General features: G+C 63.4%; 1 protein-coding gene across 3 annotated transcripts; it reads left to right on the top strand.

The window, feature by feature from the left end:
- On the top strand, positions 1-10,525 carry TBX1 (T-box transcription factor 1). Of its 3 annotated transcripts, XM_017856714.1 has the most exons (9): positions 1-38; positions 2,844-2,963; positions 4,178-4,548; positions 6,430-6,531; positions 7,353-7,524; positions 8,144-8,299; positions 8,929-8,996; positions 9,073-9,174; positions 9,556-10,525. In XM_017856714.1, exons 4-9 carry the CDS (start codon positions 6,434-6,436, stop codon positions 9,563-9,565), a joined length of 606 nt encoding a protein of 201 aa, XP_017712203.1. In that variant the 5' UTR covers positions 1-38; positions 2,844-2,963; positions 4,178-4,548; positions 6,430-6,433; the 3' UTR covers positions 9,566-10,525. The 3 variants fall into 3 exon arrangements, with proteins under 3 accessions (XP_017712203.1, XP_017712202.1, XP_017712201.1); XM_017856713.1 differs by lacking the exons at positions 1-38; positions 4,178-4,548; positions 9,556-10,525 and adding an exon at positions 1,584-2,140 and having other exon boundaries at positions 9,073-9,187; XM_017856712.1 differs by lacking the exons at positions 1-38; positions 4,178-4,548; positions 9,556-10,525 and adding an exon at positions 1,584-2,140 and having other exon boundaries at positions 8,872-8,996; positions 9,073-9,187.
- The last annotated feature ends 2,582 nt before the right edge of the window (positions 10,526-13,107 follow it).

Genomic DNA, 13,107 nt, shown 5'->3' with positions numbered 1-13,107 from the left:
AGGGGGAGCGAGGAGGAAGGGAACCGCGGCCGGGCCAGGTGAGGGAGGAACACTTGCCACGGGCCGTGCAGAGGCGCTGCGTTCGCGTGAGGAACCCGCATGTGCGGGGCTAGGGCCACCCGACCGGTGCTCTCCCTCCGGGCTGCGGGAGGGCACGGCAGGTGGGGTGGTGGCAGATGAAGAAGAGGGAGGGTGGGTGGCGGGGCCGCGGAGCGCAGCGGGGTGGTGCCCTAGGCGGGAGGGAGTGTCGGAGGAGCCCTATCCCGCTGGGCGGTGGAGGCGGCGGCTCCGGCAGGAGGCTCCGACGGCCTCGCGCTTCGAGGGCTTCCGGGGGCCCCTTTGGCTGGAGGCTCAGACGGCCTTGCGCTTCGAGGGCTTCCGGGCCCCTTTAGCCGAGGGCTCCTGAGGGTCCCAGCGTTGAGCAGCGGTGTCTGGGGGTCCGAAATCGAGCGAGTGAGTATAGGCAGCCGGCTGGGTAGGGTCGCCAACGGAGCTGGGCTAGGTGGGGCCCCTCACCTCTTCCCGCGGCCCTTCTGGTTGACCAGGGTTTCCTCCACCCTGACGGCCTCTTCTCTGCTGTGTGGCGCTGGCCGCCCCTGCCTGCCTGCAGGTCCTGCTCAGGCACTAAGGGGTTAATGGGGGCTGGAAGGACTCTGCTCCTCCCTACATACCTCAGGCACAGAGGTCTGGGGACCTCTAGACTGATCCTTGAGGGGCTGACCCAGAGTCTCCAGGAGGCCCCAGGGTTTTTCACTTTCACTTCTCCGTCCTCAGTGTTCGCCTCACCCACAGGCCTCACATCTGGTCACTGCCCTGAGGTGTGTGCAGATGTGCACAGCACACAAGCTTGGGCACACCCACAGGCTGGGGCACATGCAGGAGTCCCTCCCCCATGCCCCCACTGACCAACCCAGGCCTCTCTGGGTGCAGACCGCCAACACAGGCATGTCTCCTGCAACACTACCAAATCTGTGGCCACCAGCATCCTTCCCACCTGCCTCCAGCAGGACTGTCGCTCCGGCTCCTGGGGGCAATGACTGGTCCTGCTCAGAGAGGAGGGAAAGGGGCCTAGAACCAGCTGGTCCATCCCCACACAGCACTCCTCAGTGGACCTGTCCCTGGGTCCCCTCAGTGACACTGAGAGACACAAGTCATTGTCACTGTCATGGCCCAGAATGACTACTCAGGACAAGAGAAATGCACTGGGGACAGTTTCCCTTTTCTGACATGGCCCACAAAGCTCCAGCTGCAGGTAGCAGAGGTTGCGAGGGGCAGGACATGGGGCACCCCATACAGGCAGTGACACACACCACATCCCAGACAGGCAGCACTATTTGTATACTCACCCGCTGTGGCCCTGGACTCACATGCATTCCTGGACCTCAGTCGCAGGGCCAGCCTCCCCACTGGCACCCAGTCCCCCAACCCCAGTTACCGGGCCTTCCCAGTTCCCAGCCAGCATCCTCTCCAGCCCAGGGTCTGAGGCCCTGAGATCTTAAAAAATCTGGGAGAGGCTGCCTGCCTCTCACTTGCATCCCAAACACACGCAAGAAAAGCCTACACTTGATGAGGTTGTATACAGACAGGCCTTGCAAACCGTGGCCCTGACCACAAGCACCAGCTCCAGCAAGGCACAGAAGTTCCAGGGTTGACACCCAGCTGGAGAGACCCTGGACAGGAAAACCATGGGTGCGCTGAACTGGTCAGAGGAGACCCCGGATACAGTAGGTGAGGGAACGCACAGGCCAAGTCAGGCCTTGGCGTCTGGGATGCCTGGGCCTAGAAACCAGGCTGAGGGGCAGGCTTTGGCCTCACTCTGCCCAGCCTGGTCGCGCCACAGAGCTTCTCCCGGAAGGCAGGCTGGCTGCTGGGTGCCCGGGGGCAGCATCAGATCCAGTGGCCTGAAGTTCTCCAACATGTCCTCGTGTCCTCGGCTCCCTCGGCTGGCCAGGCCCCGCCCCCGGCCCTCCCTGCGCCCGGCCGGTGCGCAGGGAGGTCGGAGGAGCGGGCACTGCCCACCCTCCGGATGTATAAGCGTCCTGGCCAGAGGCGGGCGGTGCGCGCAAGTGCGCGTGACGCTTGGGCTCCTGGGCTGCGCAGCCTGGGCAGCGTCCCTCCGCTGGGGTCTCCAGCGACGATAGTGAGCCAACTTCAGGGGGCTGTTGGGCATTTACTGGGTTGGGTCCTGTCCTGTTGCGCCGAGGAACAGAGGACGCTGCGGCCCTGGGGCTCCTGCCAGTGGCCGGTGCGAGAGCCCAAGCTGCCCTCTCCTCACCCAGGTGCAGGGGCAGCCAGGGAGGAGGTGGAGGCAGGAGGGGCCAAGAGCAGGGGCAGGGCTGGGCCCCGGCAGCCACTGGGTGCTTCATGGGTGCCCTGCCACCTCGGGCTAGGGCTGGGTGCTGCTGGTATAGACACCTCTCCTCGGGGGGCTGTAGAAGCTGATGGTGGCTTCGCTGCACAGAGGAAAGCCGTGCCTTTGCAGGAGCAACGGGATGTTCAAGGGGCGTTGGTCATGGAGGTCCCTGGGAACGGACGAAGGGGGCAGGGAGCTTGGAAACCAGGAGGGCCCTGCACTTCCAGGGTGCTCCACCCGTCTGGGCCCCTCGGCTGCTACCAGCCCCAAGTGGGGGGCCCATGACGCCATAATCCTCTGGGCCAGGGGCCCCCGGCTGTGAGTGGCATCACAGGCCCCCGCCCCTGGGCTTCGTGGGCTGGGCTGGGCGCGGTGAGGCTGGGCACACGCAGTGGAAGGCGGCGCCGGCCAGGCCGCCGGGCGCCTATGGACGCGCGGAGCCCGCTGTCTCCCCGGGCCAGTGCGTTCAGCATCGCCTCTCTCGTTGCAGTCCAGGCGGCGGAGCGCACCACCCACCAGGGCTCAGGGTCCTCCGACCGGGTGAAGCTTCGCTGGCTGCCAGGGTCCCCGACCGGGATGCACTTCAGCACGGTCACCAGAGACATGGAAGGTGAGCCTCCAGGTCGTGTCTACACTGGCCCGCCCGCCAGACCCCCTGCCTCAGCTGCTATGGGGCCCCGGTGCAGAGTAGGTGGAGGCAGCTCTTGGTAGGGTGGGCTCCAGGCTTCTGGCTGCAACTCTGGGGTAGAGAGGAAGAGCCAGCATCCCGCCCAAAGCCTGTCCCCTCACCAGCCTGGGGGCCCAGCTTTGGAGATGGGCACGCAGGTAAACACAGGCCCGGAAGAGGGCGAGTGAGGCTGGGAAGAAGAGCAGAGGTGGCCGTGAGCTTGGAGAGAGGGGAGGAAAGTTAGTAAGAGAGGAGAGTGCAGAAGAGTTTCACAGAAGGAGAGAAAGCCGCCAGGAAGTCGAGGAGACGAAATAGAGCAAAAGAGAGAAAACACAAAATACCCGAAGAAGAAGGTAGGAGAGAAACAGAAAGACACGAAAAGGCAATAAAAAGCAAGAGCGAAAGAGAAGAGAGAAAATGAAGGGAAAATTTAAGACAGAAAGCAAAGTCATAAAAAAGAAAAAAAGGAAAGACTTTAGTTTTATTTTTTTTTTCGAAAAGAAAAACATAAAAAACAACATACAGAAATAAGAGGAAAGGCTCCGACTAAAAGAAAGACAAAGAATGATTAAAAATAAAGTGAAAAGGAAGGCGAGGATGGAGAAAAACGGCAAGAGGCGGAAAGTAAAACAGAAATAAAGAGAAACTACAGAGATAGGGGAAGAAGGAAAGATGATCGGGAGGGAAAATTTAAATGAGGACGACAAAGGTAAAAAAACAAATTAGGAAAGGAACGTCTGGGAGAGAGAGAGGAGAAACGCACGCGGGCGGGCGGCAGAGCGAGGGACGGCCGACGGGCCCGGCGCATCGGTGAGCCGGTCCGGGCGGTCGGGGGGCCCCGGGCCGAGCGAGCCGCGGGGCGGGCTGGGGGCCGGAGGGGGAAGGGGCTGGGAGGGCCCGAGGCCGGAGGGACGAGCCATTGCTCCGCGGGGGGGGTGCGAGGGCGGGGCGGGCGGGCGCCTCCTAGGGGCCGGCCTGCGGTGTGGGGCTGCGCGGGTCGGGGCGGCACGCGCGCGGCGCCGCCACTCGGCCCGACGCGCCCGGGGCAGCGCTCACTCGTGGGGGGCGGCGCGGGTTGGAGGCCGCGGGTCATGATCTCCGCCGTGTCCGCCCTTGGGCTGCACGCAGGCTCCCTCGCACTCTGCCGACGCTTGCAGCCCTTCCGGCCAGCCACCCTGAGCATCCTGGGGCCGCGGGGCTCCCGGGCCGCCGCGTCGCCCGCCGCCGACCCAACGGCCCGGCGAGCCCGCCGCAGGCCGCCAGCCGCCGCCGCGTTACGTCCTTGCGCCCGCCGCCGCCCCGCGGCCCCGGGCGCCGCCGCAGCGCCTAAACCCGTTTGCCCCGCCGCCCGGGACGCCACCCAGCGGCTGCCCGCCGGAGCCGAGGCCCGCCAGCTGCGCGTCCGCCCAGCCAAGGCGCCGGTGAAAAGAACGCGAAGTGGCCGTGTGAGCGGCAGGGCTGAGATAAGGCACTGGGGACGATTCCAACCAACTGGCACGCGAGATGATCCGTGCACCAAGGCCGGCAGGCTCAGGGCGGCCCCTCTCCACGCCCACCGACCCTCACCCACGTGCTGCAGCCAGGGCCGCCGGGCCTCCGCGGATCCGCGGCGTGCGGGCCAAAGCCCCGGGTCGGGGCGCGGCCGCCACCTGCGGCGCCCCCTCTGGGCCCGCTGGCCTCCCTCCAGCGTCCGCCGTCCCGGCCCGGCGACAGCCGCCCCGGCGCTTCCTCCTAACACTGCACCTTATCCTCCACGGGGCGGGAGGAGACGGCGCCGGGCCACACGGAAACCGGCGAGGAGCCCGGTGGGACTCGCCCGCCCGCCCCGCCGGCGGCCCCAGGACGCCGCGCGGGCCAGAAACCGGCCCGGCTTGGAACGCACCCGGCTGGGGGCAGGCAGCGGCGTCCAGGGGACCTCGCGGCCGGGCCGACTCTTAGTAAATCCCACCTCAAGGAAACGCTGGTTCGGTTCTGGAGTTCAGTCTATGCGGGGAAGATAATAGAGCAGCAGCCAGGCAGCTCTCTGAACACTTTCAGGAGAAGATTACCATTAAAAACAGCGTGCACTGTTCCGTGGAAGTTGCTACCCAGTTTCCTTCAGCGTAGATCCCCATAGTTGTGGGGCCTGGCTCTGTAGCCAGCGGCCCGTCACCTCCCAACCGGCCTGTATTTGTCTTAAAGACCAAGAGAGAAGGGGAACAAGTTTTGCAGATGTACCCGATTTGACCAGTAGACAAAGGCGGGTGCCGGGCTGTGTCTAAATGTACACACCAGCTCGGAGTTCGAACAGCCAAGGGGAGCTCAGGGCCTGTTTGCAAAGCCTTCTGGTAGTTTCTGTTTCCCTGCTGCCGGCGTCCTTCCTGAGGAACCTGGGCCTGTGCTCCGCTCCAGCTCTGTGGGTTTTTTTTCCAGGCCCTCCCAGGCACACAGGCCCTCCTGAGGACAGCGGCAGCCCAGCCTCTGGCTCAGGCCAGCCCGGCAAGGGCCTTTTCGGTGCTGGGCTTCACCTGGGAACCCATGTTCAGAGGCTTCTGCAGGGAGTTGCTTGTGAGGGGAGGCAGTGGGGAGGGCAAGTGAGGGCCAATCCTTGTGTTGTCCTGAAGGGCCCCACGGCCACTACTCCTGCGCCATCATATGGGGGCTGTCCATGGCCTACACCCGTCCAGGTACCGCAGAATGTCCTTTCAAGAGCCCTGATCGGTTACTGAGCCAGGGTCCAAAGCGGGGGAGATTTGAGGAATGGGAAAGACATAAGCTGAGTCCACCCTGGGTAGCTGCGTCTTGGGGTTATGTGTCTTAAGGGGAGCGGAAGCTTGCCTGTGCCCTGAGGAAGGTGGGGAGACTCTTTCATGGGGCCATGATAGAGTGGGGCCCTGAGAGTCAGGGGAGTGAGGGCTCTGGGCCCTCGCCTCACTGAGGGGATTGGGTAACAGCCGAAGACCCAGCTAAAAGGGCAGCGGGTACGCCTTGAAATCACACGGGACTACCCAGTTTCACTTTGTTGGAGCCGGGAGCTGCTTTCATCAATTTGGGGAGGCCCTGCTAAGGGCGCATGTTAGGCACCCTGCTGCCGGCCGAAGCTGGGACCCAGAGGCCAAAAAGTCAGCAAGGGCGAGGCCGGGTTTATGCAGTCCAAGGTTGCCGAAGGTGGGGTCTCCAGCGCTGGGCCAGCCATTTCTGCGTCCAGGAACGGCCCAGGAGGCTCCCCTGCTGTGCCGAGCTCCCACTTGAGTGGGGCCTGCCCAGATTAGAGCAGCTAAACCAGGAGAGATGGAGCCCAAGGGTTGGGATGACACAGCAGCCCCCAGAGGCTGGAGGGAGGGGCCAAGCAGAGGGGCTGCTAGCCCTGGCAGGTTAAGGGGGGCTGCCTTCTACCAGCTGGGGTGACCCGAGGCCTCATCACCCCCAGGCGGATGTTCCCCACCTTCCAAGTGAAGCTCTTCGGCATGGATCCCATGGCCGACTATATGCTGCTCATGGACTTCGTGCCGGTGGATGATAAGCGCTACCGGTGAGTGAGTGGTTGTGAGCGTAAGGGACCTGGGAGGGCACCCTGGAAAGTGGCGGGTCTCTGCCTGGTGACCCAACTCCAAGGGTCGTCTGCACCATGAAACTCTTCAGGCACCTGCGATGCTGCCCGATCAACCCGCTCCCTCCTCCACTCCCATCTGACCCCAGACCGACAATCCCACTCCATGTGCTCTCAGAACCCGCCTCTGGGAGCCCCTTGAGCTGCAGGCTGCAGACAGCTCTTGCGCCCCTGGGCTGGTGTGGCCCTAGGGTAGTCAGTCAAGTACCCAGCCCCGGACTTCTTAAAGTCTCCCTCTCCCAGGAGGCCAGCCTGAGTGCCTAGTTCCCTTCCCCCATCCCCAGGGAACTCTGGGTCCTGGAGCTGGGCCGGAAAGGTGGGGTGGCCGGGAGAGATTATGCAGGGCGGGCCTCAGCTGCCTGGACAATTAACAGCAATTAATAAAGAGAATGAGCACTGCCCTGTGCCTGAGGCCCGGCAAGACCAAGTGTGGGCTCCCACCGCAGCGGCACCGGCTGGGAGGACCCGCATCCAGCGAAATGAGATGGTGGGAGCCCAGCCTCCCCGCTCAGTGCCCCACAGGGTGTCCAGTGCCTTGATTGTTTTGAGTGTTGGGGTGGGTGGGAGTTCTGTGTTTAGTCCATAGCCCCCCTCAGAAAAGCTCCTAGCATGTGTGGCAGCAGAGGGTTCAATCTCACAGGCAGGGAAACTTCTCAGAGGCATTTTTAGGGTTCATCCAGCACCGGGGTCAAGGCCCTCTGGGTTCACCTCCACATGCACAACCCTGCCCCGTGCCGCTCCAGGTACGCCTTCCACAGCTCCTCCTGGCTGGTGGCAGGAAAGGCTGACCCTGCCACGCCAGGCCGCGTGCACTACCACCCCGACTCGCCTGCCAAGGGCGCGCAGTGGATGAAGCAAATCGTGTCCTTTGACAAGCTCAAGCTGACCAACAACCTACTGGACGACAACGGCCACGTGAGCGATCGCCTCCCCAGGCTCCCGGTGTCCCACAAGCAAGGCCTTAGGCACCCACCTGTCCCTAAGAGGCCTGTAGAGTCCCCAGGCCCTCGGCTGTCTCCAGGAGGCTCTCGGCTGCCTCCGAGGAGGCCCTTTAGAGTCCCTGCGAGGCCAGAGGCTGAGGCAGAGCTTGGGCAGCACTGGCATGCCGATGACGAGAGCAGCCTCTGGTCAGGGGTCACACAGCCTAGTGGACCTGGGCCCTGGGAGAGGGGTTGCCCTCCTTCTCTCACCCTACTCCTGATTTTATGCGGGAAGCTTTTTTAATGGAAAGAATGGGGCGGTGCAAGGGGGCTGGGGAAAGGCTTTATGGAGTCCAGGCCAGCAAGGCCGCTGGGCAGGCACCACAGAACCTAAACCCAGATCTTTTGCTGCTTGGAGCTCATTCCTGGCAGTTGCCAGTGGGTCACAGCCTCCTCTTGGCCCAGTGACCCAGCCTCATCTTGGAATTAAGGGTTTTGCCCAACTTATCCAGGAAACTCATTGCCAACTCAGACCTCAGCCCGTTTCCTGGCTCCCACCCCAGATCCTCAGCCCAGCCCCACCGCTAGAGCTGATTCCCCACCTTGTCTTCCAGATTATTCTGAATTCCATGCACAGATACCAGCCCCGCTTCCACGTCGTCTATGTGGACCCGCGCAAAGATAGCGAGAAATATGCCGAGGAGAACTTTAAAACCTTTGTGTTTGAGGAGACGCGATTCACCGCGGTCACTGCCTACCAGAACCATCGGGTGAGGGCCTGTGGGGAGGACCTGAGCAGATTCAATGCCTCTGGGGAAGCGGGTGTAATTTTCAGTTGCCGTTTGGGGACAGTAGGTCCGCTTAGACCTGCAGGCTGCGGTCCCAGTGGAGCCCAACCCAACTGGAGCCCCACTCCCAAGGGCCTCAAGCAGCCCCCTCCCTCCAGAGGCTGGCTGGCCCAGCCTCCTATCAGCTTGACCTCCAGCGGCAACTGTCCTGAAAGTTTGTTTTCCCAACCATTCCGGAAACTCCCCATCAGGGGCCTGATCTGAGGGGTACCCAGATTCCTAGGGAACCCGCTCTGTTCCCCTCGCCCCGCGCTGCACAGGGAGGGGGGTGGTGACCACATTCTCGTCCCAGTCAGGGGCACAGGGTCTCCATCCCCATCCACTTGGGGGACACCAGAGAGGGGTTCGTAGTGAGAGAGGAGGTTCAGACCCCCGCCCCCTGCAGGAGGGAGCACCAGCTCGGTAGAGGAGAGGCAGATGTGGGCTGGTTCTTGTCGGGGCAGCAGAGAGGCCCTTGGTGCTCTTCTCCTAACACTCCCCTGTCCTCCGCCGAGGTCGGGTGGCCCAGGCTGCAGGGCTCCAGCGGCTTGCTCTCACCCACCTCCCTGCAGATCACGCAGCTCAAGATTGCCAGCAATCCCTTCGCCAAAGGCTTCCGGGACTGCGACCCTGAGGACTGGTGAGTGTCCTTCCCAGAGAGAGTGAGCGCTGGGCGCCTGGCGCGGGCGCCGCCCTGACCCGCCTCTCGCCCGCAGGCCCCGGAACCACCGGCCCGGCGCGCTGCCGCTCATGAGCGCCTTCGCGCGCTCGCGGAACCCCGTGGCCTCCCCGACGCAGCCCCAGCGGCGCGGAGAAAGGTAGGCCCGGGTCGTGGGACCGGGGTCCCGGCCCTCGTTGCGCGCTCTTCGCCCCGGCGGTCTCGCCCGACCTCGCCACGCGGGCCCCCGGGGCGCTCCAGGCTTTCGCGCCGGTTGCACAAACGCAGCGGCGGCGGGCAAGCGCTCACTCGCCCGGCCCGCCCGACGGCTGCGCCCGCGCCGCCGCCGCCGCCGGCAGAGGGCGCGGCCCCGGGAGAGGGTTCGGGCGCCGGCCGGCGCGGTTCGGGCACGCTCGCACCGACGGGTCGGGAACACCCGAGGGCGGCCGAGCGCCTTCTCCCCGCCAGGGCCTCGAGTGGGGCGTCGGAGCTCCTCGGCGGCCACGGGCCGGGCCGGCTTACGCCTCGGCCCTCTCCGCAGACGCGACTGAGGCCGGCGAGAATTCGAGCGCCGAGCGCGGGCGGGGCAGCAGTACTTCGGGGGACCGGCGCCAACCCTCCACAGCTGCTGGCCGGGGTTCGCTAAGCCCCTGGCCGCTGCCCGGGCGGGGTGCCCGGCGGGTCTAGTCCCGCTGCCGGCCGCGCCTGGAGCCGGCCCCAGTCCCCCGCACCCCGGAGCTGCGCCTGAGGCGCCCGGGCATCGGAGGCCGGCTGCACCACCACCCTACAGTATCCGGCTTGCCGCTACGATCACTACTCGGGGGCCAAGAGCCGCCGGCGCCCCTACCCCCTGCCCGGCCTGCGCAGCCACGGCTACCACCCGCACGCTCACCCGCACCACCACCACACCCCGTGAGTCCGCTTGCCGCCGCCGCCGCTAGCTGCCGCGGCTGCCAACATGTACTCGTCGGCCGGAGCCGCGCCGCCCGGCTCCTACGACTACTGCCCCAGATAACGCGGGCCCCGCCCCGCCGCGCCCCTGCCCCGGCCCCGCACAGCCCCGAGGTTCGCGGGGCCCGGCCACCCTGCCCCAAGGGCCAGCAAGAAATACGTTCCCTCAGTCCCAGGGGCCACCTCGGGTCTCCCCTTCCCCAGCCTCGAAGCCATGGGGGCCCCCTCGCCACCCCCCAGCCCCTTGGGCTATCGAAGTATCCCGGTTCCCCAGTCCCTGGAGCCACCGCGGGTCCTTCCCCGGAGCCACCGCAGGTCCTTCCCCGGCCCCGAGGGCCACGGGGTCCCCGCCCGCCAGTGCCAAAGCGCCCGGTCGCAGGCGGAAGGAAGTGATATTTATTGTTCTCCCCGAGACCGCGTCGCCCGCAGCCCGGCCGGCAGTTGCAGTGTAGACAACCCGAGAGCCCCGCCTGCAGGCGGTGTAGATACGTGTAGATATTGTAGATACTGTAGATACCGCGCCGGCGCCGACTTGATAAACGGTTTCGCCTTTTTTGGAAGCCGCCTGCGTGTCCATTTATTTGCGCCCAGTTAGATCGCGCTGGGAATCTTTGGGACAGCGAGCCCAGGGTGGCTCGGGGCCCTCAGGGCCTCCCCAGCCCCAATCCCTGCAGACTAGGTCGGTCCGGGTCCCACTGCGCCCTGTCCGCCACGCCCCCTGCCCTCTCCCCGCCCCAAAGGGGCTTCCACTGCCCCTCCCCTCTCCGAGGCCCCTCCTGCCAGGCCTGTGCACATCCCCCACCTTCCCACCGTCCCGTCTCGTCCCAACCTCCCCAGGGCTGGTGGTACCGCCCAGGTGTGCATCCTGCCTTTTTATTTAAATTCCTCACACCTGCAGTTGTCCCTATTCTGGGACTTGGGCCTGTGCCCTGGCCTGTTTTCGGGACAGATGCTTGTGCTTTTCCATGGAAATTGGGAAGAAGGGTCATGACAGACACTGCCGGTCGCTGCTGGGAGCGGGAGAAGCCTCTGACCGGGATGGGATCATGGAAAGACAAAAACAGGCAGCACTGTTCTGCTAGCATTTCCCCTGCTGGCCCAGGCCCGCATGTTCCCTGCTTATTGACTTTATTTGCTGTGAGTGTCCCTACGGAGTGACCTGGCCAGGGGGCACAATGACAGTGGCCATGAGTCATCTTGAGACCTGTGTGTGAAGCATTTTTCCCAGGCCAGGTGGCTAAGGGACCTTTCCCTGTTAACACCAGGGATGGGGCAAGAGGAACTCTTTGACCCCTCCCTTCCTGAGCGCAAGCAGGAAGGGCTGACAGCCGGTCAGCGCCAAGGCTGCTGACTTGGACACAAGATGAACGGGAAGTGCACGTGGCCGAGGCTCTGTCCCCCACCTCCCGTGCCTGTCCCAGTGTGTTTGTGGCAACTGCTGCCTTCTAGGCCACTTGGCTCATCACCCCACATGGTAGCGGCAGCCTGAGTGCTACCTCTCCGAGGGCACAGCCAGGAGTTTCCAGATGTTCATTCTTGATGGACCTGTTCTTCGTATCTATGTTTGCCCTGGCAGCGTGAAGTGAGCCGGGTCTTAGTACTTGAATGGCAGGAGCCATTCCCAGAGGCCAGTCTAGGGTGGGAGGGGTTCTCCAGGGGCCATCTAAAGCTTCAAAGGGCATCTAGCACCAGAGTGTGAAGACCACTGCAGTATCTGCCCCGGTGGCCTGCAGGCTCCGTGAACAGTTTTGGAGATGCATTCTGGAGGATGGCTGTGGATGCCCATTCCTGAGTCCTGATCCACACCAGCGTGAACTTGGGGCAGCCATTACCCATGTGCCCCACAGTGGGTGGGGCTTTGCACTGCAGAGGGCCTCCCTCTCTTGTGGTCAGAAAGCAGCCATTCCATACTCCACATCTAGGGTGTGCGGAGGGGCTGCCATTTGAGACCTCCACCTTGGTTTTGTTCAAAGCTAAAGGGAGGAAAAGCTCTCCCCTGAACAAAGAGCAAACACAGTGTTTGTAAATGAGGGTGGGACACACAGCAATGTGCAAGGACCTTGGCTATGCAGCAAACTGGCCTGTTAACGTGCCCCTCCTGTTGGGATGGCCACGCAAAATGGAGCACCCAGCTATCCAGCAGGGCCGCCACTGGCCATCCAGGGCTATTCACATTCTTTTTTTTTTTTTTTGAGACTGAGTCACGCTCTGTTGCCCAGGTTGGAGTGCCATGGTGCAAACTTGGCTCACCGCAACCTCTGCCTCCCAGGTTCAAGGGGTTTCTTCTGCTTCGGCCTCCTGAATAGCTGGGACTACAGGCATGTACCATCGTGCCCGGCTAATTTTTGTATTTTTAGTAGAGACGGAGTTTCACCATGTTGGCCGGGTTGGTCGTGAACTCCTGACCTCAGGTGATCCGTCTGCCTTGGTCTTCCAAAGTGCTGGGCTTACAGGCATGAGCCATCACACTCAGCCACATGTCCTAATGAACTAGGATTCATTAAACATTCAGGTCCTCACTGGCCCCATTCCAGGTGCTCCATGGCTTACAGGCCATGGGTCACCACACTGCTGCTGTTGCTGCTGAGGGCGCTCCACGCTGGGCAGTGGCCCACAGAGGCGTGGGTTTCCTCCTCTCCACCCCCATAAATGAGTTTGTGCATCTGAGAACTTGTAAATGAGAGCTCGCAGGCCGGCGTCTGGGTGGCAGCTTCCGCTGCTGTGTGTCTGCAAGACTGGTGCACGCCGCTGCTCACTGTCCCTCATGTGCTCAGTCCTCAACCAGTGCCTGGTGATTGCCTGCCCGCCGTGGGCGCTGTCTGGCCAATGCCCCAGCTATTGCCGTGCCATTCCTGGCCATTCCTGTGGAGCTGACGTTCCCGTGGGCAGCTGCTCTAAGGCTTGGCTTCCAGCAGCTTCCTCTGTGACAGCTGTGATCTGAATGTTCACCCCCAAAGTGATGGCGGCAGGAGATGGAGCCTTTAGGGGGTGATTAGGTCACGAGCGTGGAGCCCTCATGACCAGGATTAGCTGAGTGCTACCCTGCTTACAGACCTCCAGCCTCCAGAACTGGGAGAAATAACTGTCCATTGTTTATAAGCCACCAGGCCTATGGTGATTTGTCTTAGCTGCGCTACTGGAC

This window comes from Rhinopithecus bieti, unplaced genomic scaffold (assembly GCF_001698545.2).
Source record: "Rhinopithecus bieti isolate Rb0 unplaced genomic scaffold, ASM169854v2 scaffold_44745, whole genome shotgun sequence".
Lineage (NCBI taxonomy): Eukaryota > Metazoa > Chordata > Mammalia > Primates > Cercopithecidae > Rhinopithecus > Rhinopithecus bieti.
Note: the sequence above shows the minus strand (reverse complement) of the source record. Positions and strands in the feature narration are given on the sequence as shown.

What these genes read in the sequence shown, in the direction of transcription:
- TBX1 (XM_017856712.1), top strand. Translation starts at nt 1,686, where the DNA reads ATGGGTGCGCTGAACTGGTCAGAGGAGACCCCGGATACAGTAGGTGAG. An exon ending in TGGGGTCTCCAGCGACGATA is followed by an intron (nt 2,141 to 2,843) that starts GTGAGCCAACTT and finishes CTCTCGTTGCAG; the next exon opens with TCCAGGCGGCGGAGCGCACC. An exon ending in GACTGCGACCCTGAGGACTG is followed by an intron (nt 8,997 to 9,072) that starts GTGAGTGTCCTT and finishes TCTCGCCCGCAG; the next exon opens with GCCCCGGAACCACCGGCCCG.